General features: G+C 54.0%; 1 protein-coding gene across 1 annotated transcript in view; it reads right to left on the bottom strand.

Moving 5' to 3' along the window:
• Positions 1-22,567, bottom strand: part of SLC9A1 (solute carrier family 9 member A1) — a 47,704-nt gene that overhangs the window by 4,044 nt on the left and 21,093 nt on the right. The window contains exons 2-9 of the mRNA XM_030324591.1: positions 8,873-9,333; positions 5,376-5,626; positions 4,245-4,462; positions 2,833-3,035; positions 1,230-1,319; positions 682-752; positions 389-562; positions 38-152 (exon numbers count right to left, since the gene is read on the bottom strand). Of these exons, the coding sequence (XP_030180451.1) occupies positions 38-152; positions 389-562; positions 682-752; positions 1,230-1,319; positions 2,833-3,035; positions 4,245-4,462; positions 5,376-5,626; positions 8,873-9,333 (1,583 nt within the window). The remainder of the gene's footprint in view (positions 1-37; positions 153-388; positions 563-681; positions 753-1,229; positions 1,320-2,832; positions 3,036-4,244; positions 4,463-5,375; positions 5,627-8,872; positions 9,334-22,567) is intronic.

Raw genomic sequence — 22,567 nt, forward strand, 5'->3', positions numbered from 1 at the left:
CTGCTGTAAGGGCACCAGGCGGGGAGCAGCCCCTCACCCGCTGCCTGGTCTTCTGCAAGTTGTTCCTCAGGATTTTGCGAATCTCCTCCTCCTTGTCCTTGGACAGAGCTGGCAGGATGCGCTCGGCAGGCAGGGACTTGGGGTGGATGTTCCTGGACAACAGGGCACAGGTTAGGTCCCTGGGAGAACTCCTGTGACCCTGGAGTGCAGGGTCCGGGCCAGGAGGTCACCCAGGGGATGGCCTGGGGGTGGGGGCGGTCCTCACTGTGGCCCTGCAGCCCTCTCACCCACCCTGCTTGGACAACAGAGGGGCCTGCCCCCCACTCCCCGGTGGCCTGCCAGGTTGGTGTGCGTGCAGAAGCTGCCAGCATCGGCCATGGGCACTCACTGCATGGAGACAGTGGAGACAGCAGAAGGGATCTTGCCCATGCCACCGCTCTCCACCAGCTCAATGGCCTGCTTCATCTCCATCTTGTGGTAGAAGGCGATGAGCTGTGGCTCCTTGGAGCGCTCCCCGGCTATCAGACACTTCTTCACATACTTCTTGTTAAACCGGTTGAGCCTGGCGGGAGGGGGGAGGAGGGAGGAGATGCGTGGAGCCAGTTCCTCAGGGTGGGATGACACCCAGGGCCCGGGGAGACCCTCACCTGCCCCTCCCCGCCCACCAGGCCTGCCACCTACTTGTCCTTCCAGTGGTGGTGGCCGTAGTGGCCACAGATGTCCTCGATGCCTGTCAGAAGGTGGTCCAGGAACTGAAATGGGCCCAGGGCCAGGTCAATCCTCACTACTGGGCTCCTTCCCTACGGAGACTTCTGAATGGCCACCCCCCCCCCCCCTTCCACTCTAGTGTAGCTCTGCTCAGCCCAGCCCTGTAGTTCCAGGAGCAGCCAGGAGGTGGCACCAACACCTCACTCATCCTGAACCCATGGCACCTCAAACCCTCTGCGTCTGGGGCCTGGCTGAGCCCCCTTCCCTGAACCCACCTGTGCCCAATGCCTGCAATACGTTCCCAGTAGAGGTAGAGATAGCATGACCCCCCCTCCTGGAACTCCTGGCTGCCCACACCACACCTGCCTATGGCACAATATGGTGACCTCAAGGGGCTGAAGGATGACCCAACACTGGGATGAGGGAGGAAGGAGCTGAGTGAGGCAACGGACATGAGGCCTGGCTGCCCCCCAGCTCCCTGAGCCTTTTGCAACCGAGCACCAAGGCCCAGCTTCCAGTACCTGTGTGTGGATTTCCTCGTTGATAGAACGCTTTGTTTCTTGCTTTTTCTTCACAGCCAACAGGTCTACCAGGGGCCGAATGGTCATACCCTGGGGGGTAGGCAGGTGTCAGGCACTCCAGTTCTGCTACCCTGGCAGGGAGGCCCAGCCTCCCCTGCCCCCACCTGCAGAGCTCCTGAGGCTGGTATGCCCTCTGTTCTGAGGTCCCCAATCTCCCAACCTCCGTGCCAGCCATCGTATAAAGGCAGGTCCTTAAGGGCTGCTTCTTCCTGAAGACACGAGCCCATCCAGGGGAATGACTCCCTTAGCCCGGGCGAGGGGTTGGAGGGCCTGGGTTCAAATGTGGGCTCCGCCACAGACATACTTTGCAACCCCAGAGAAGTCAGGCCTGGCTGATAGGGAAAACTACTTCTGCTCTGCCTCCCTCACAGGACTGCCACTGATAACCTAGTAAGAGTGACAGCAAATTTAACTGCATGTTTTCCAGGTGCCAGAGCCAGCTGTGATTTACTAGTATTAGTTCGTGAATACCCACAATGACCCTAAGAGGTAGATCTTTCCATTGTCCCCATTTTACAGACGAGGAAACTGACATAGAGGGTAAGTAACTTTCTAAGGTCTCACAGGAGTAGGAAAGCTGGATTCAGACCCAAGCAGGAAGGCCCTCCCTCAATGCTGACTTCATTGAAAATGGGCTTGGTAAACCATTACCATATACAACTGCAAAGTTAAGGTCATAAAATATTTTTGAAGATGGAAACAGGGCAAGCGGGTGAAAGAGGCAGCCCTCTATCCTTATTAAGGACAGAAGGTAAGTCTAGCCCCAGGAGGATGCCGCCATATCTTTTTCTTTTGAGAAGGCAATGCTGTTTCCCAGCTAAGGCTTTGCCACGATTTATATCTAGGAAAGACAGAGGGGATAGAAATGGAGGCCTAGACAGACCATTTCTCACCTGCCCAAAGTCACAGGTCAGGTAAGGTGGAGCAAATTTCCGCCATCCAGGCTGGGTTTCCTTGGGGATTCTGAGGGGCTTGGGGGGACTCTCAGCTAAGCCAGGTTCATTTAAATGCACAGAAAATACTGACCAGCAAGGCTGGAAGGACTCTGGGATCATCTAAGCGGATGCCCTCACTTCACAGATGGGGAACTGAGCCCAGAAGAGGAGGGTCTTTCCCAGGGTCACACAGGGGCAGCACAGCTCGGGCTGACTCCAGATCTCCTGCTGCCCAACTCAACAACCTTTCTAGCTCCCCCTGTTATGCTATGATTATCCCATTTTACAGGCGCAGAAACTGAGATCCTAGGACATTAAATCACTTCCCCAAAGCCCTGTAAAGAGCCTGTGGGCCTGCTGACTGCACCCACTTCTCTCAATGCCGTTTGGATCTCTAACTAAGTTAGGCAGCATTCTGGCTGCTCTACTTTCTGATCGGTTGCTCACTATCATAATTCCCCCTTCACAATTAAGGAAACTGAGGCCCAGAAAGGGGGAGTGGCTTGCGCAAGATTGCACAGCAAGTTATCAGTGAACTAGAACCCGTGGCCCCCTCTCACTGGCAGACCCAGGGTCCCCAGGCAGGGCTGCTCCGCCCTGTCCAGCACCTGCACAAAGACGGTGAAGAAGATGACAGTGATGATGGCAGTGAGGAACAGGTCACACATGGGGAAGTGCTTCTTGTCCAGGAGATAGCCCAAGGAGAAGGCGATGGCCCCTCGCAGGCCTCCGTAGGCAATGATGAACTGGTCCTTGGGGGTCAGCTTCACAATTCGGAACTTGTTGATGAACCAGGTCAGGCCCAGAACACCTGCCAGGGAAGGGCAGGAAGAGTGTCAAACTGTCCCCAGTCCCTCCCGGCTTCCCCGCAACCGCTCTGTCTGGAAGAAGCCTCCGCGAGTACACCCACCCAGCACACTCATTTCCTGGGTCCCTCAGCCAACAGCTGGGTGGATCCCTCAGAGGGTTTCCCAACCTGGATGTGCTTTAGAGATATCACAAGGCCTCCGGTGGCTGGATGTCAGAAGGGGGGTGGGAGAAGAGCTGAAACAAGGCTGGCCACATTTTGGTATCTATTAATTATAATGGGTTCATGGGCTCAAAGTTTCTGTGTGCTTCAAATTTTCCATAATAAAAAAGTTTTCTTAATTTCTTTTTTTTTTTAATGCTTCTTTATTTTTGAGAGAGAGAGACAGAGTGCAAGTGGGGGAGGGGCAGAGAGAGGGAGACACAGAATCTGAAGCAGGCTCCAGCTGTACTGACAGCTCAGAGCCCAATGCCGGGCTCGAACTCAAGAACTGCGAGATCACGCATGACCTGAACCAAAGGTGGACACTCAACTGACTGAACCACCCAGGCGCCCCTAAAACGTGGGTATTTTGGGTTTTTTTGTTTTTTAAATGCAGAGACTTGGATGCAACCTCAAGCACAGAACCAGAATCTCTGGAGGATGAGGCCCTGGAAGAAAGGGGATTTAGAACAGTGCACCAAGTGGATGTGATACCCAGTCAGGCTTGGGGACCAAAGACCTAGTCTCAGAGGAGAGGTGAGTGAGACCCAGAGGGGGAAGTGATACAGTCTCTGAGGTGAGGCGTGTCTGGAAAGTATAAGCAGGACCCAAGGACTGGAGGCCTGGTCCCTGGGTGTGGCCCTGGGCTGGCGGCGCGGCCAGGTTTGGAGGAGCCGTCCTCAGCTTTCCAAGGGCTTGGGTCATCGGCGCCACAGGACCACGCAGAAAACATCCACAAACCCAAGCTCTGTGGCACAGGCTCCCCGAGGCCCCTCTGTGCACTCACACACAACCGTCTTCCCAGAGGTCACAGACTCACCGTGAGCATGGGCTCCTCTCGAGGACCCATAGTGGTCTCAGCATGGCAGAGAGGGGCAGGGGAGCACCTGCTGCACAGCCAAGCAGGGGCTCTCCACACAGGGCACCCTTCCCTCCCCCCCAGCCGACCCCCTGCCCCCACCGCGCACGCTCGCACACACACCTCCACCCGGCTCCAGCCCAGGACCTCACCCAGCACTCGGGCGATGAGGCAGAAGAGCAGGGTGCTGATGACAAAGGTCCAGTTCCAGTGGTGGGAGCCAGCCACCGTGGAGACGCCGAGGAAGATAAAGATGAGGGTCTCACTGACACTGCTCCACATCTTCAGGAAATATTTGATGGTCGTGTGGGACTTGTGGGAGATGTTGGCCTCCACGTAGGGGCGCATCACCACTCCCGAGGCAATGAGTCTGGGGTCAGAAAAGAGCAGAGTTCGGGGTTCAGGCGAGTTGCACCTTCCCAAAGCCCCTCCACTGCCAGGGAGGCTGAGCGATACCCATTTACTGAGCTCCACTGACGGCTCAGGCACTCACGGTGGGCTTCACGCAACTTTTCCAGCTCAATCCTCTCACTCAACCCTCAGACACCGTCATGTTTTTGCATTTTTCAGCTGAGGGACCTGAGAGTTAAGAGACACTTCACCCTTCCACTGTTACCCAGCCAGTGAGTGGCAGAGCTAAGATGCAAACTGAGGTCTGCCCGACTCCCAGGCCTGTGCCTCCTCCCCAAGGACGTGCTGCCTCTCTGCCTAACAGGAGTCAATTACACATGTCTGTGGCCTTGGTTTATTACCCTGGAGTGCGGTGTCTCACAGATGGGGGTCTCCACAGTAGCTGCCCAAGCTCTCCTGGCCTGGGGTCCATACCTGAGCTCTGCTCCTGCTGGCCTGGCCTCCTCAAGGTCACCCTGAATCCTGTGATCCAACCCGGCCTCTCCACTTCCAATGTCCTGCTCTACCGGGCACACCTCACTGCTTCTCCACCTCACCCTGACTGCAAGGCCCAGCTGAGGCCTCAGGACCTCTACGACTCCTCACAGCAATGGAAGCCCCAAGCCTTCTCGCTAGGGCTATAGAAGGGCACAGTGAATACAGGAGCCTGTGTCTAGCTACAACCAAGGAACCCCCTTGGAGGCCAATGAAGGGAAGAAGTAGCAGGGCTGACGCTTTCCAGAACTTTAAACTCAAGTGCTTCCCGGGGCAGTCCCAGGACCTGGAGCCTGGTGCATGAATCTTATCCCTGGAGCTGGAGGCTGGGCACTGGGGAGCTCCCTTGTGTTGGCAGGCCGCCCTCCCCCCCCCCACCATGCCATGCCCAGACTCACGCCATGATACCCGACAGGTGGAAGAGCTCGGCTGATAGGTAGGCCATGTAGCTGTAGAGGAAGACGAAGAGCGGCTCGATGACACGGATGTGGGAGGTGAATCGGGACGTGAAGGCTGCGATGACCCCATAGACCACGCCCACAAACACCCCGCCCAGGGACACCACGAAGAAGCTCAGGAAGCCAAGGACGATGTCCACGATGCCCACTCGGTCGTAGTTTGCAAACTCCTCAAAGAGATGATACAGGACCTGGGGAGGATGTGCAGGCTGGTTGGCAGGAGGGCAGGGCCCTGGTCCTCCAGCTCTCTGGGGTCCACCCAAGGGTGATCATGTGCCTTCCACTGACCACGGCCACAAGAAGAGGCCATGTGATAGTGGAGACACGCTAGTGCCAAGCAGGTGGTCCAAACCACTGGGCCAGGGGCTTGAGGGCCTCGCTTCCGGCAGGCAGCGTGCCGTGCTGATCAAGAGCACAAACTCTGAACCCGAACTGTCTGGGTTGAACAGTGGCTCTGCCGTGCCCTAGCTGTGTGCATGGGGCAGATTACTGTCTCCCTGTGCTGCAATCTTCCTAGCCATAAAGTGGGATTACAGTACCAACCTTACAGGACTATTGTGAGGACTAAACTAGTTAATAAAGGCAAAGTGCCCAGGACCATGCCTATCACAGTGTTAGCTATTCCTGGCACTAAGGGGCCTCTCTCACTGTCTGACCTTGGGCAGGTCATGTCCCTGTCTGGATTTCAGTCTCTTCTTCAGCATAAATCAGGGAGAATTCAGACCATGAACTAGAACAGGACTTCTTAACCTGTGAAAATTTCTGAAAATATACACAGGCAGGCCATACCCGCCTTGGATTCTCTGGAGGTGGGGCCCAGAAATCTCTACTCAACAAGCTCTTCAGGGGGTTACCGTGAACGGCCAAATTCAGATACTATGGAACTAGAGGCTTTCTAAGGCTTCCCCACCTCCTGGACTGGGAAAGAAACAGTCACTGTAATGCTATTGTCAGATGTTTAAATGGGACTTCATATATTGTAAAGCCCTTGGACAACGGTCACCCTGCTTGACACACAGCAGCCTCATGAGGTAAGCGAGCCAAGGATGCCCATTCCTTTGCTCAACTGAAGCCCACAGTGGTGGAGTGACTTGACACAGGGCCCCCAGACCCCATCAGCAAAGCCAGGCCCAGAACTTGCTCCCTGACAGCAGTGGGCAGGCCCTCCCCAGCAGATACAGCTCTGAAGATCCACCCCCACTCAGGTGCCAGCTCCCTGGCTACCAGGCCTTCTCCTAGACAGCTGTGTCAGGAAACCAGCTGGAGTTTCCAGGCCTGGGGGTGCTGAGGGAGAGAGAAAAGGACCTGAGGGTTACTGAAAGGGGACTCTCCAAAGCCCCCAGTACCTAGAGACAAGGAGGCCTGGGTAGGAGTGGTGACCTGTTCCAGGGCAAAAGCCTGAGACCATGGGACTCAGGGGGAGCCTTCAGCTTTAATGTCAGGAACAGGGCACTCACGTTTGTGGCCAGAGCTCCAGAAAGGGTCTGACTTGGGGCAGACGGAAGGGGAGATGCCAAGCACTGGCCAGTCTGCAGTGCCGCCTGGACCAAAGCTGTCTGGGAGACAGGCAGGGCTCCCGCAGTGGACAGCAGGTGCATTCTTAGCCCTCGGCTACCTAAACTCACTCCTGGCCTGAGGAGGTTCATGGGTCCTCACAGTGCACTACCTGGGCCAGTGGGGCAGGTGAAGGGCGAGGTCCTCCTCTCCCACCCGGCTATAGACTAGAGAGGCAGTGTAGCATAGTGGTAAGTGTGTGGGCTCAGGGCTTCGACTGTGTAGATCTGAACCCCAGCTACCTCATTTATCAGCTAACATGACCCTGGATGAGCTCCTTAACCTCTCAGTATCTCCGTTTCCTCACTTGGAAAAACGGGATAGTTACAGTGCCAACCTCCCGGAGTTTCTGTGTGGATCAGATGAGGCAAATACATATTCAGACAGGAAGTGCTCACATAGGAAGTGAGCTGACTACCAGCACTGCCACCACCTTGGGAGGCGTGGCCAGATGCCCAAGTTGGCCAGACTGCGGTATCCAGTTGACATAAGCAGGCCCCGCTGCTCCCCGATAGTGCCAACCTGAACCCCAACACCCAGACCCAACTGGGGAGGGCTTTGACTTTGGTACTTGCTGGTAAGTGTGCCTCCTGTAAGAACCCTGGGAGGATGACAGGCTGGGTACTGCAATCCTTGTTACAGATGGAGAAACTGAGGCAAGAGCTGGTGCCAGAAGACCCAGCACTGAGGCCTGCCCGCTTAGACCAGACTGCTGCTCCCCCAGCCCCACAAGGACCCGATGAAGGCAGCAGGGGAGGAAGAGGAAGCTGAGGCTGCCGGCCCCCCCCCCCCCACTGCTGTCTGTCTCTTCTTTGAAGTGCGGCTTCCTGAGGGGCTGGGGTGGGTGAAGAGGGAGCGTGTGCGTGAGCATGCACTGGCGTGCAGGTGTCCTTGTGTTTTCCCGTGTGTGCAGTGCTCTCTGAGGGGGCCACTAGGAGAACGGGAGTGTTTTCACAATGTGTGAGTGTGCACATACACATACCTGTTTCCTGAGGAAACCAGCTGGGAGGAAGGGCATGTGTGAGCACATACAGCACAGCCATGTGCCAGACTCTGTGTTGGGGCTGTCTGTTCTTACTAGATCCTGGGAGGAAAGCAGTATCTGCTCTGCCACTTTGCAGCTATCAAAGGTGAGGCCCAGAGAGGTATGGTGATTTGCCTAAGGTCAGGTAATAAGCAAGTGGCCAACCCCAGACAATCTATTTTACTTATCACCTTCTGGAGGGTTCTTTTTTTTTGATAAATTTTATTTTTTATGTTTTTAAAGTAGGCTCCATGCCCAATGTGGGACTTGAACTCGTGACCCTGAAATGAAGAGTTGCATGCTCCACTAACTGAGCCAGCCAGGTGCCCTTTCTGGAGGTTTTGAGGGCAGGGTCCCTTTCCACCACTGCTGCCCCCAAACTGCACACACCTAACTATAACTTAAGACCCAGACAACATAAAGCTGAAATGGCCCTCATAGACTAAATGGCCTATAAAGGACAAACTGAAGTCTAAAGAGGATATGTAATTTAACCAAGATCACATCACGATCTGAGTCAGGGACAGAGAATATGCCCCGGGAAGGCCAAGAGCTCAGGTCCGGACGTCTGACAGACCTGACTTCTAACCTTGGTTCTATCATATGTTAGCCAGTTGTTTAACTTCAGCGAGCCTGATGCTTCTTCGTTTGTAAAGTTAAGAAGCACCTCCGAAGATCATCATCAGGATTAAATGAGATAATCCACACTGAGTGCTCAGAGTGATGCCTGGCACAGAGTAAGCAGGAATGAACATTAGCTGTTTGGCTACTGTGATTAGCGGGTGGATGTGGGATTCACTCTGGACCTGGATTCAGGTCTGTGCCCAATGTGCACGTGTGTGTGGCCACTGCCCCTCACCACAGTGACGGCGTCATTGAGCAGGGACTCCCCAAAGACAAGGATATGCAGCAGCTCATTGATGTGAATTTCCTCAAAGACGGCCAGCACGGCCACGGGGTCCACGGCTGAGATGATGCTGCCAAAGAGCAGGTTGTCCAGAAGGCCAATGTTGTTGATCTGCTCGCCGCCCACCAGGCACACGGCGTACATGAGGCCGCCCAGGAAGAAGGCATTCCACAGTGTGCCCACCACGGCGAAGATCAGGATGGTGCCCAGGTTCTCTGTGAACTGCCGCAGCGGCAGGAAGTAGCCCGCGTCCAGGATGATGGGCGGCAGCAGGAAGAGGAAGAAGACGTCGGATTGCAGGAAGGGGGGCGTCTCGCCCACGCCCTTGATCAGGCCCCCCACCAGCAGCCCCACCACGATCAGCAGGCAGCTCTCCGGGACGATGCTCGAGATAGTGGGGATCACATGGAAACCTGCGGAGGGTGAGAGAACAGGAGGCCATGGTCTTGCGGCGAGCCAGGACGGAAGGTTGGGGACAGGGCTGGGGACAGAGGAGCAGCTGGTGAGAGGGGCACAGGCTTGGTCTCGGAGGGCCGCTCTGTTAACTCTCTGAGCCTTGGCTTCACCATCCGTAAAATGGAAGCAGTAATACCAGCTTCACCGGGTTTGCCGTATAAACTAATTGACAATGTTTTTAAAGTGTTTTTTCCAAAGGATATGCAGATGCTACCTCTGCCTCTGTCATAAAATAGTGGAAAGAAGCAGCTCTCTATGCCTCCGGAAGACAGAAATCATACATTGATTACCGAGGCTCCAAGTATCTAAGGGCATTAGCTACACCTGAACCCAAGTCAGCTTTCTAGGTACAAGTTCAGGGTGGCAGATGTGAGCTCGAGACCAGGCACAACAATCTAATGATTCTGTCTGAGGGAAGGAAGTGAGTTCCCCATCACGAAGGTGTTTAAGCAGAAAGCAGACAACCAGTTGGTCAAGAAATAACACAGGAGATAGAAGGAAGCACAGAAGAATCAAAGAACATCAGCACAGAAAGGAACTTGGGGATCAAACCACCTGCCGTCTGCAAACCTACAGAATGTACACAGTGACCCCTAACTCCAGATTCGTGTGCTTTCCTGCTAAGCCCAGAGAGCTGCTCAAGAAGCCAATGGCGATCAGTCCATTTTGCATGTGAGACAAAACCTATATGCCATCCTGTTTTCTAGCCTAATCCCATCCACTTTAAAGATAGAGCAACCGAGGCCCAGAAAGGGGAAGGGACTTGCATGAGGGCACACAGCAAATCAGTAGCAGAACCAGGACAGAACCCAGGTCTGACCCCCGTAGCTCCCATCAAACTCCTAAGTTCTAGAAGTCAATCCTCACTCTCCCTCCTCCTCATCAAGGCATGAACATGCCCCTCTGCCTGACACCCTCTCCCCAAGCTAGCAGCAGTGGTCCACACTGAGGCTCCAAACCCAGAGCTAGGAAGTAGCAAAAATCCCCTTCTGAGAGGTGCTCCTTCAATGCCAGGTTTGGTCCCAAGCTTCCTAAGGGTTTTGGGTTTATTTTTGGGTGGGGAGGTGGGTGGAGAAGACCCAGGCATTTAACCCCATGTTGAGTACCATAAAACCCAGAGTAAGCTTGGTTAAGAGAGTATGACAGTTTGTTTAAGGTGAAAGTTCTTGCTCCCGTCCCCTCCCTAGCCTGTAATCTGTGCAGGCAGATTCCCTATCCATTTATAATGAGGTCCCCAGGGCTAGGGACATAGTAGGAACTCAACAAGTATCTACTGATTTGAAAATGCACAGGGCTAGGCCATTACTGACCTAATTCCTGACAACCCATCTGGCCAAGCTTTGGCTCTCATTACCCCCTGAGATCCGTGGGAAGGAGAAGAAACATCCCTTCTCATGCCCAAAGCCCCTTCTACTCTCCAATACCGATCTGGGTAGTGCCAGTATAGCTACAAGTCAAGACTCACCCTCAAAACACTAGCTAGGCCCAGAACCGTTGGTACAGTGCCAAGCACCCAGGAGACACTCAAAACATGTTAGAAAAAAACACGTCTCCATTGTAGGCAAGGAGAGAACCCCAAAGCCACCAGTACAATTCTCTTGACTTCAAAACAGACCTGACCAAACTCCCCTCTTGCTGAAAAATTCCCCAGTCTTTGTAGTGTCTAGGAGTAACCCCCGGTGTTCAGTTGGCTGGTGCAATGGAAGGGGCATTTCGCCCAAATGAACCACATCCTCTCTTGTCTATAGATCTTTGCCTGGTCTAGTCTGTCTCTCCAGAATGCCATTCCTGTACCTCTATCCCCATGTGTGTGGCTGATGCCACATGCTTCTATCCTCCTGCTGCTCCAGGAAGCATTCCCTGACCATCCCTGTCTGTTCACATTAGGGCAGGAGTCCCTCTCCGGTGCCTCCCCTTCTCGAACCTTCAGTCCACAGACCCTGCCCAGATTTCTCTCTCTCCCCCGGCACCCAGCAAGGTCAGACAACCCAGGCAGAAGCAGTGGAGACGGGACAATGGTACCACACCCAGAGACCTGCACTGCCCCGGAGGGGAGATAGGATGGCATGGGACTTTGGGGGAGCAGAGCTCCTGCAGGCCACCAGGAAGCTGCTCCTCAAGGCCAGGAGTCCAGCTCCAAGTCTAGCCAGCTGACCTTGACATCCTGCCCTGGAACTGAGCACGAACAGCTAGCTGCCTTAGGAGAAGGCATAGTCTAAAGAGACAGCCCAGGCAAGCAGACAACAGCCTCCACCTCCATCGAGCACATTAGGCTTTGCAAATTCCTCCCTGCCCCCCCAACGCTATCAGTCCGATCCACAAAGCTTTCCTGGGACCAGGAAGTGCCACACCATGCACTGGAAACCCAGAGAGGAGTACCACATGGGAGGACGGGGTAGGGGGACATGCAAAACAAGCCAAGAGCAGTAACGTGAAGAATGTTCATTGTTCCTAAAGATGCACTGTGAGCCAGGCACTGTGCTGGGAGCCTGGCATATAGCGTCTCTTTAGTCCTCACAACAGCCCCGTGGGATAAGTATTGTCCCCATTTTGCAGCAGAGAAAGGTGGGGCCTGGCAAGATTCGGTGGCTTCCCCAGAGTCTAAGGGAAGAATTCTACTCTAGCTTAGAATATCTGTAGCAGAGAGAGCTAATTAATCTTGTACTGAAACATGGGTATTTTCTCTGAGCCCAGGCTGGTGCTGTGCACTGGGGACAGTGAGGTTACTCAAAGTCAGAACCTTCATGAGGAACTTGTGGGAATGGCCATGCTTTACTCACTCTTAGGACTTTTAGGCCATCAGGCCTCCCTTACTAGGCTAGGAGACAACTGGCACTCCTATTTGATGGAAGAAAAGCTAGAGCTCAGAGGAGGCAGGACAGGTCCCAGCTACCCAGGATCACTAGGTCTCAGGCCTCCTGACTTGGGTGCAATGCACTTTCTTCCACATAAGCTTGCTCCCAGAGTACCTGGGACTGGAGCCATGTTCCCAGAGTGAGTCTCCCCGGGTCTTCCTGTGCTGGCCTTGCCTCTTGGTGAGCAGACCCTGATGGGCAAGGACAGGGAAGGGCCAAGCCCAGACTGAAGAGGAAGGTCTGGGATCCACACTTGGCTCCTTACCCCTGGTAGGCGGTACATTACTGGAAAGCAGTTTCCAGTGGGGAGGGCGCAGTGGTACGGTGTGGGGAGGGGCATGAAGGCCTGTTCTGGCTTGTCCCTCTCCCAAGGCCCTGACTCTACCAGCTGTCCCCACCCTGTAGCCCTAGAGATCTCCTCAAGGTGCGGGAAGTTTGCTGACACCACGGGTGGTAAAAGGGGAATAGTCAGGCCCCAATTCCCTGACAAAGGCCCAGCACTGAGGGGAGATCCCAAGATGCCAGGAAATGAGGCTGGACTTCCAGGACCCAAACTTTGTGGCAGCAGTGATATCACCAGGATGGAATCTGGGGTGGGGCAGAGCCAGGAGAGTGGAACAGACCCTGGAGACCATCCAAACCCTCTGCCACATGGTCAGGGAAACTGAGACTCAAAGACAGCCAGTGACCTGTCAGTGTCACGTGACCATTCCACGGTGAGAAGCCAGGAAGCTCCAGGCCCAGTGATCTCTCAAACCACGCGGCCTCCCATGAGGGTGTGGAAATTCCACATCCCTGGGCCACAGGGCAAACCCACGGACATAGTTCTGACCATGGGAGGGGAGAGATGTTTCCCACTCTGTCCAGTGTAGGTGGCAGATGGGCAACTGCGGGGACTGGGGGACACACACACTCACCCACACTCTTGCTCTCCTACACTCTTACAAACTCCCTCTTACACACTCACCTGCACACAGTCTCTCACACTCACCCACAAGCTCTTGCACTCTTACACACTCCCTTTTACACATACTCATCCTCACTCGAGCTCTTATACACACTCCTCACACTCACTCCTTCTTACACATGCATACCCCCTTACTCTCACCCACGCTCTCTTACACACGTATCCACACTCCCTTACAGCTCTCACACACATTTACTCCCTCTTACACACTCACCCACACTCTAACTCTCTCTCATAACACACTCTTACACACATTCACACGCTCTAGTTCTCTCTCATACACACACGCACACTGAGCAGACACTGACCGAACTCCAAAGTGGTGAGGGGCTCCCGGTGCCTCTGCAGCCTCCCCGCTCTCCACCACGAGAACATTTGATTTACATCTCCTGGGACGGTCCCCATCTGCTGAGACCGGTGCAGTGGAGCAGCAGGCAACGCTGTTGTACGTCACCCTCGGTTGCCAGGGTGACCGGACACCCCTGATCCCGCTTCCCGCATCTCGCCCCTGGCCTGGCCAGTCAGAGGGGAGTGCCGGGAAGAGGGGCCTCATTGGGCCACCAGTGCTGGTCACCAGGGACCCAGGGGTGTGCAAGGGGCTCTGCCGCCCTAGTTCCGGGCCTGAGGCCTGCTCCGGGGCTGCAACTCGGCCAGGTCCCGAGGGATTCCTGGTTGCACACGACTCCGTTTCTCTAACTCCCTCTTCAACTGCCCCAGCAACCAGTCTCAACTCCCGTCCTGAAAGGTAACACCTCCCAACGAAAGCCTGGCACTCTACAGTTTACAGCGGTGTGCTCTCATACTTTCCATCTCGTTTGCACCTCACCACAGCTCCGGGAGGTCACAATGGCCATCCCCTCATTTTACAGATGAGGAGACCGAGGCACAGAAAGGTTAAGCAACTTGCTCAAAGTCAAGTAGCTGATAACTGACTCAAACCCAGGCAGCGTGGCTCCAGGGTTTGTGTTCTTAGCCACTCAACACATTATCTCTGGTTTTGTTCTTATTTTGTTTCTAAGGGGAGCATCAGCACCCAGGCCCAAAGAGGCCCGAAGTGGCCCTGAGAAGGCCAGAGACGGTATTCTCTCCACGAGCTCTCCTCCAGGGAAGTCTTACCACTGCTCCCCTTCCACCCCAGTGGCCTCGTAAAGACCTTGGGAAATCCTTCCTATCGTTTAGGTCTGTTGCCTTCAGGAAGCCCTCCCCGTGTTAACTCAGCCAGAAGGGCTCAGTCTTACCCACTAAACTCCTAAGGTAGGAGGTGGGAATTTTCAGACTGCTCAGCCCCTGCCTGCCTGATCTGTATTCAGCTCCGGTCTCCGCTGGGGCTGGAGGCTCCTTTGGGATAGGAGGGGCTCTGATTCTTCTTTAATCTGATTCTTTCCACCTACAATGTCAGCTATGAGGACCAAGGAGAAAGGTAAACAGACCAGAACACACTCCCCACTGCCCCAGCCGCTTCACAGCCAGACCAGCAGAGACAAAGATATGTGGCACTAGTCTCTCCTCCCTGGGTTCCAATCAGGGCTCCCAGCTGGGCAGCCTTGGGCATTTATGTTTTATCTCCTATTCTCAGTTTCCCCATCTGTGTAAAAGCCTATTTCAGAGGGTTTATGGAGTACAAGAGGAAATAATCCAGGCAGAGAATGCCAAGCAGTGCTTGGCACTCACCGTTAGCAAAAAGTGGTGACTGCTTTTACTATTATAATTTTCTTCAAAACCCAAGTATAATGTGAATCGCTCTACATTATCATGACGTGTCAGTGTAAACTTGTCCATCACTGGGCCTTAAGCTCCCCGAGGGTGGAAATTCTCTAGAGTCATCTGGGACTCCAGCTTCCAGCATATCATAGGCATTAACTACTTGTGAACTGAGATAAAACTGACTTTTAGATGTCAGGAAAGAGGAAAGAGGAAGAAGGTGGGGATGGCTACATTTGATTTAGGGTAGGTGTTGCTCCCAGGGCAGGGACCATTTGGATTGGGCTTTGAAGGATCAACACAAGTCTGCCAGAGAGTGAGAGAGAAGCAGAAGGAATGCCATTCTAGGGTCTGTATCCTCTAAAGAGCCCAGGACAAGCGTCCTGCACATAGCAAATAAATATACAGGTAATGTATAAATGAAACATGAGGAAAGAGAAAGACAAAGGGGAAGGCAGGCTGACTTCGACGAGCCTCTGCCAGTATCCAAGTATGAGTGTCGTTGTGAAGGTTAAATGTTACACGGTACACGTTACATGTGTCTCTGAATCTTGGTCCTTCCTCTGTAACCGGGGTGATGATGCCACCCTCAGGGTAGCTGTAAGGGTCACTGAGATCATTTATTTATAGCTCCTGGCCTATAGGAGTCACCCAATGAATGACAACTTATAAACATGTCAATCAATAGTGCCCACTCAATAATACTGTATTTGATCATGATTCACTTTAAGATACAATCTCTACACGGAGAAGAAAAAAACACTCACTAGATAGACGCACTTAGAGTGTCTGATGCAAGGTGTGGGGCTGGAGCCTTTACGTATCTCCTCTCATTTCCCCTCTTTAAAAAAAATTTTTTTTAAATGTTTATTTATTCTTAAGAGAGAGAGACACACACACACAGAGCGTGAGCAGGAGAGGCGCAGAGAGAGAGGGAGACACAGAATCCCAAACAGGCTTCAGGCTCTGAGCTGTCAGCACACAGCCTGACGCAGGGCCCGAACCCATGAGCTGTGAGATCATAACCTGAGCTGAAGTCGGACACTTAACCGACTGAGGCACCCAGGCACCTCTCATTTCCCTCTCTTGTATCCTGACCCTCATTTGATAGATGAAGAAACTGAGGCAAGGAGAGGTGAACTGACTTGTCCAAGGCCACCTAGAGCTGGCAAGTGACAGAGTAAAAATTAGAACCCAGCTCTCCTAATTGCCAGTTTTTTTGTGTCGTGCTGCATCAGTGAAAACAAAGCTTGTCAGGACCAATGGGAAGAAGATTCAAGTTTGCCATATGCCTCCACTGTGGACAGAGCTGTAAGTAAGTCTGTTCCAAGGGTGATACTCAGGAAAAGGGGGTTCAGGGAATGAAGGAAGTTTCCTAAAGGATGTGGGACTGAACCTGGGCCTCAGGGGCAGGAGACTGGAGGGGGAAGAGTGTGAACAGAGGAGAGAGGGGATCTCAAAAGTCTTTCCAAGGGCCCTGAAACCTCCAGCCGGCCTGGAGATGAGACTGTGCAGGGAAGGAGACAACACTGGCTCACAGCTGGAGTGGGCAGGTCACAAGGGAATAGAGTCAAGGGGCCCCAGCTGATGCCGCAGGCCTCAGAGGGTCCCCTGACCCTTTAGGTCTGGCCCCCAATGACCATGACCCGGCCTTGAACCAGGTTATACTTCTACCCTGCTTTTCATTCCCACTAGCCTTTTCCCGGGTCTCAGGGACGCACATCAGCAGCCCCTACCCCACCTCACCCCACTAGGGCAGTACTTCTTGGTACCCAGCCCAGCCTCCCCAATCACCTAAGCGCCCCATAAACATTTGTTGGATGCATTTCACTCCAGCAGATTCTCCCCATCCCCCACAGGAAAGCTCGGGATTGAGAGTCCCTGTGCAGTGAGGTAGAGGATGAGTCACACGGCGCCGCGCCGGAGGTGGGGGGGAAGGGAATAGGGACAGGGACCAGGGACTGGCAATAAACAGTCGTGTGTGTTGACAAGATATAGAGCTCCAGCAGGCAGCAATAGGACCTGGCAAGCCGGAGGTTCCCAGGCAGCCAGTAAGGATAGCAGCTAAGGGGGGTGGGGTAAGACCTCAGGCTCCAAAGACCTGTGGCTGGTTTGGGTCCTTGGCAGGTATGTGTTACACATACTGTTTCTTTTGATTTTTTCCAAAATGGAAATCTATTGCTTTGGTGATTTTAAACAGAACGCTTGGTCAATGAAAACTTTTCCCCAACAGGATATAAGTGCATTAAACAGGAAGAGGATGATCTCCCAGTGATTCTCCTCCTTTCCCTTTCCCTGCTATACAAGACCCCTTCCCCCTCAAACCCACACTGTTAACAGTTCAGTGTGCAAAATTCCAAACTTTTCGGTACCTATAGTTTTAGAATTTAGTATAAATGGTATTCTGTATACTGTGCTAGAACTGCTTTTATGGGGCAGGGACCGCACCAAGCACTTTACTGAAGCATCATCTCCCCCTAATGCAGTAGGCACTACTATTATCCCCATTTTAAGATAAAGAAAGAGAACATCAGAAGGATGACTGCTTACAGGCCCCAAGGTCACAGAGCCAGGGCCATGGGGCAGTGTTTCCGACCCAAGATTACCTTACCTCCTCCCCAGCCTTCCCATGGAGCAGTCTCATCATATACTTGGCCTTGCCTGTGCCACAGTATATTGAACAGTCCCTCCCTGATGGCATTGGGGTGGAGGCTGGCTTCCATACTGAGATCCTCCCTAAGAGCCCCAGGCAGGCCTTGCCCCTGTGGCCGGCAGTGAAACCAGAGGGCCTCTGCTTCCATTTTCTCTGTACCTTCCCCTGATCCCATAGTATCACTGGCACCAGAAAAATCTAAATCGTGTCCCTTGCAGAGGAGGCCCTCTGGGCTCCCTGAAATTTCAATCATGCGGGGTGGAGGAAGCAAAAGCACAGAATGCTTGAGCTGGAGAAGAATCTGGGCTTAGTCTGGATTCAAGCCACCCTCCCATTCCTTTCCGGGTGCCCAGGTGTGCGTCTTCCACTCCCCCACCCATCCGCATCCCTCCTCCTGCCGGACTGCTCTCAGGACCTGCAGGCCCTACTCGCAGAAGCTCCTAGCACCGGTCTGCCCACACCAGAGGCAGGCGAAGAAACAAGAAGCTCGATAAGAGAGGTTCCATTTCCAGAAACGTTAGACCTTGGGAAAACTGGATTTCTCTTTTCTTTTCCTTTAGTGAGGGTAGGGTAGGGTTTGCAAAATGCAAATTTAGGAGAAAAACTGAAATCGAGTATAGCAAATACCTGTTGTTCTTAGTGTCCCTTCCAGTTGAAAGTCACTTAGCTTAGAAGCTTAACAATTAGATCCGTTATATAGAACTTGAACTTGCTCACAAGATCATCAAAGCAACATAAAGAGAAATTCTGCCATTTCCAGGACAACAGCCCTGCGGAAAGCGAGGCCCAGCGTCCCATTTTCAGCTGCTCCAGGGGAGGGGGGGCAGCTGTGAAGGGAGAACAAGACAAGACTTCAGAGGCGCCGTGGGAGAGAACAGCACCCAGGGAGGCATCTGGGGCCCCTCTACCCCTCCCAGCTCAATCAGTGCTTCACAGCCTCTGGGGGTGGTGATGAAGAAGGGGTGTTGGGCACCCCTCAACTTGGGCTTTTTGGGGACCTTTCAGAAAGGCCAGGAAGACACTGATGAAAGAACATGACCCTCAGAAGACTGAGCTTGGAATAGGCCTGAGAGGATGAGGAGGTTTCCCAAAGGGGTGGGCATGGGTGACCCTTAGGCCGGTGTGTCCACGTGCACGTGGGGTGGACTCTGAGTGGCAGGGGCACAGGAGCTGAACTCTCTCATTCCTCCACCTCCAAACACGCTCCTACACTGTTCCCCACCGCTCCAGTATCATTCAGTTGCTTGGGCCCCAAACCCTAGAATCATCCTGACACATCTCACACCCCACATCCAACCCAAACTCTTGTCTGGCTCTGTGGCCTCCTTGCTTTTCCTTGAGCATGAGAACAATTCCACCCCAGGGCCTTTGCATTTGCTCTTCCTTCCTCCTGAACGACTCTGTGCCACATAGTTGAACAGCAGATTCCTTCCCTCTTTCAGGTCCTTGCTCAATTGCCACCTCCTCAGGGAGGTCTTCCCCAGGCCTCTCTATCCACTCACCCTGCTTTATCTTTCTCTACAGCACCCGTCACTTCCCAACGTCTGCATGTGCTCACTGATGGGTCCCCCACCCAGAACACAAGGTCCGCTGTTGAATCTCTAGCACCTGGAGTTGTGCCCGTCACACAATAGGTTCACAATCAGTATTCACTCATTGAGATCATCTCCTGACTCAATGACCTAACAGGGTGTTGTGGGGACCACATGAGACCACAGATATGAGAGCACTGAGCAAACCATAGGCTTTGTCAGGTGGATTACCGGAGAAATACTCCAGCTCCTCCAGCAGCTTTCCCTAAATACCCCCCCAGAGAGGAAACTTGTCACTTTAGAGTCTGGAATCTTGTAGCCCTCCACATTGTGTGGTTGGCGGGGCATCTACCCCTCCAGACTGCTCTCAAGGACAGGACCCTGTCCTAGTCATCTTTGACCCACCAGCACTTAGCACAGAGCCCGGCACATGGCAAAGACCAAAACTTGTTTGTTGAGCCTGTGTGACTGTCCAAGGGCAGAATTCAGGTCTGATGGAACCTCACCTTCAGGGTGTGGCACTAAGCTCCAGTGCACCAAACACTGGCTGAACTGGCCTGAGCCTGAAGGCAGGGCTGGGGTTGGGAAGGCACTGGGAGAGCCTTCTGGACAAAGCAGCAGCATATGGAAAGACAGAAGGTGTGGGGAACAAACATGGTGTAAGTAGTGGGTTTCTATCAGGCACAGGGGACAGTGAAGACTGGAAAGGAAGTGATGACTTAGGTAGGCACAAAGCAGCCATTTGTCTGGGCAGTAGACAACAGGTGAGGAAACAGAAGGTCAGTGAGATCCAGACACTCTCAAGATCACGTGGGTAGCAGCAGAGCCAGGTCACAAATGTGGGACTGCTGCCTCCCAATCCGGTGTTCAGCCAGGGTCACTGAAAGGCTCTGGTCTGGGACGGTGTGAAAGTCCCGCCTGCAAGCACCTCAGGGAAGAAGGAATGGGAGACGGGGCTGGCAGTCTAGGCTTAGCACCCCGGGGTGGGGAGAGCTGTCCAACTGCAGGGTTGTTAAGTCTAGGTTCCAGGAGCGGCTTCCACTGTCTCCTACAGACGCCAGCAGGATGGGTGAGCTCACCCCCAGGTGCCTCAAGAGACCAGAAAGCTACATTTGGGGGAGGAAGAGCCCAAGCCGCAGGAGACCTGGGTTCCGGCCCAGACCCTGTCACCAACCCACTAAGTGCTTTGAACAAGCCCGTGCCTTACTCTGGCCTTAGTTTCCCCATCTTCAGAGGCATGTTGAGAGCCTTTCCAGCTCTGACATCTGACCGATGAGCTCTGCTACTGGACAAAGCACTTCACACTCACCATCTCTGTCCATGCCAACAAGCCCAGGTGTCTGGGCCCAGGACAGTCTTCATGCGGAGTAAGACAGCACAAAGCACGGGCTGGTGTAAAGGGCCCTGGTCTGCCAACACAGGAGCTGGCTTCTGTCCCAGTTCTAAACCCGAACTTCTCTGTGATCTCTGGCAAATCACAGTATTGCCCTGAGCCTCACTTCCTTCCTCTCCGGCATGAGGATAAGCAATGCTCATGGCACTGGGTGGCTGTGAGAAAGAGAAAGACTGGTCTTGGACGGAGGGGCCGGATGGCAAGGGGCCTCCCTATTCCCGGGGAGCAGAGTATGTCTGCCCTCCAGGGCTCAGCCCGCTCTGCGGCCCAGCATGGTTGCCGCCTAGACGTGGGTTCCACGGGAGAGCACAGTAGAAATATCAAGACACCAGAGGGGCTGGGGGTCCTCCGCTGGAACAGAAGTCACTTACTGGCTCACACTGGAGCCAGGCCTTAGTAAGAGGAGGACCCAGCAGTCAAGTGACAGCCATAGCTCTGGAGGACTGAGGCCGAGCAACTGGGCCCGGGCCAGGGGAAGCTGTCCCACACGTAGGCCGGAAGATCCTCAGTGAGATGGCTGGGAAGGGTGACATCTGGAAAAACAAGCAGGGGTACAGTCGCCTCAGGGATCTGTCCAAGGTTTCAACCCAAACTCAGCCAGCAGTGAGCCTGTGGTTAAGAGCGCACGTGGTCAAGGGGCACCTGGGTGGCTCAGTCGGTTGAGCGTCCGACTTCAGCTCAGGTCACGATCTCGCCGGTCCCAAGTTCAAGCACCGTGTCGGGCTCTGTGCTGACAGCGCAGAGCCTAGAGCCTGCTTCAGATTCTGTGTCTCCCTCTCTCTCTGCCCCTTCCTCACTCGCGCTCTATTTCTCTCAAAAATAAATAAACATTAAAAAAAATAAACAAGAAAAAGAGGGAGCATGGTCTTGAGAACCGGCAGCCTGGTTTCCTGGCTCTGCCATCTCCTAGCCAGGTCTCTCTGGCAGGCACTCAACCTCTGAGTCTTAGGTGAAACTCAGTTTCTTCATCTGAAAAGCGGGCTCATAACCATTTGTCTCACAGGGCTGTTCTGAGGATCCAATGAGATTATGTGTCTGGAGCAAACAACTGCCAAAGAAAGCGCTCAGTGGAAGGCACGGCTCCAATCTCCGAGCCCCTAGTCCCCAGGCCCAGTGAGGGCCTTCTGGCACCAGAGCACACTTGCCAGGGAGGGAGCTGGACTCAGGAGACGGGGCCACACTCTGAGAGAGCCCCTCTGAAACACGGCTTCGTACCCTGTCCCTGTCATCATTGGTTCCAGGCTGAGCCAAGCTGGCAGAAGCCTGCAGAGGTGCTGAGGGGAAGTGGAGAAGAGGCGGGGCGGGAGGAGGGGGGAGGCAGAGGGAGGCTGAGAGGAGGCAGAAGCCCTCTGGATCCCCACTGAACCTGTTTCTTATCCCCTATAAAATCTATAAAACTGCCTTCTAGGGTACCTGGGTACAGGTCGCAGGAGCTGTGGATGTGGCTGAGCCAGGCAGCAGCAGGTCCCAGAGGCAGGTTGGCAGGGTGGGAGGTCAGAGCTTCCCCTGAGCAGGTGCCCAGGGGATGCCCTGAAAGGCTCCCACACACTTCTGAAAACAGCCCAGCTGGCTGAGCATCATGAGGAGGGAGACACAGAGGGCACACTTGGAGGGCCTCTCCCTGCCCACTGGGACAGTTTGTCACCTCAGGCCTCTAAGAGCCAGGAGATATACTGAGTGGATGGGAGAGCTGAGCATGCTCAGAGGAGGCTGCCCTTTAGAGGACACTGCAGAGAAAAGATGAGGACATGGCTGGCTGCAGGCCTTGGTCCTGGTGCCAGGAAGGCCCAGGGCTCCAGGAACAGCAAAGGGAGGTCAGGCCTCTCCCGGGGCTCAAGAAGAACCTCAGTATGAAGCCACAGGAGGTTAGAGGAGACAGGGCCTTCCGAGACCATTCCAATCCAACCCCTTCATTTCCTAGATGCAAAGAATAATACCCAGAAAGGGCAGGAACTCGGCAAGGTCACATAGCGAGGTGTTGGCAGGGTCGGGATTTATTCACACCGAGGACTCATACTCCAAAGCCAGTCCTCACTTAGAACACAGTGCCGCCCCTCATCACTCCCACCTTTTCTTTACAACTACCTTTT

The sequence above is a fragment of the Lynx canadensis genome, chromosome C1 (assembly GCF_007474595.2).
Source record: "Lynx canadensis isolate LIC74 chromosome C1, mLynCan4.pri.v2, whole genome shotgun sequence".
In the NCBI taxonomy this organism is placed as follows: Eukaryota; Metazoa; Chordata; class Mammalia; order Carnivora; family Felidae; genus Lynx; species Lynx canadensis.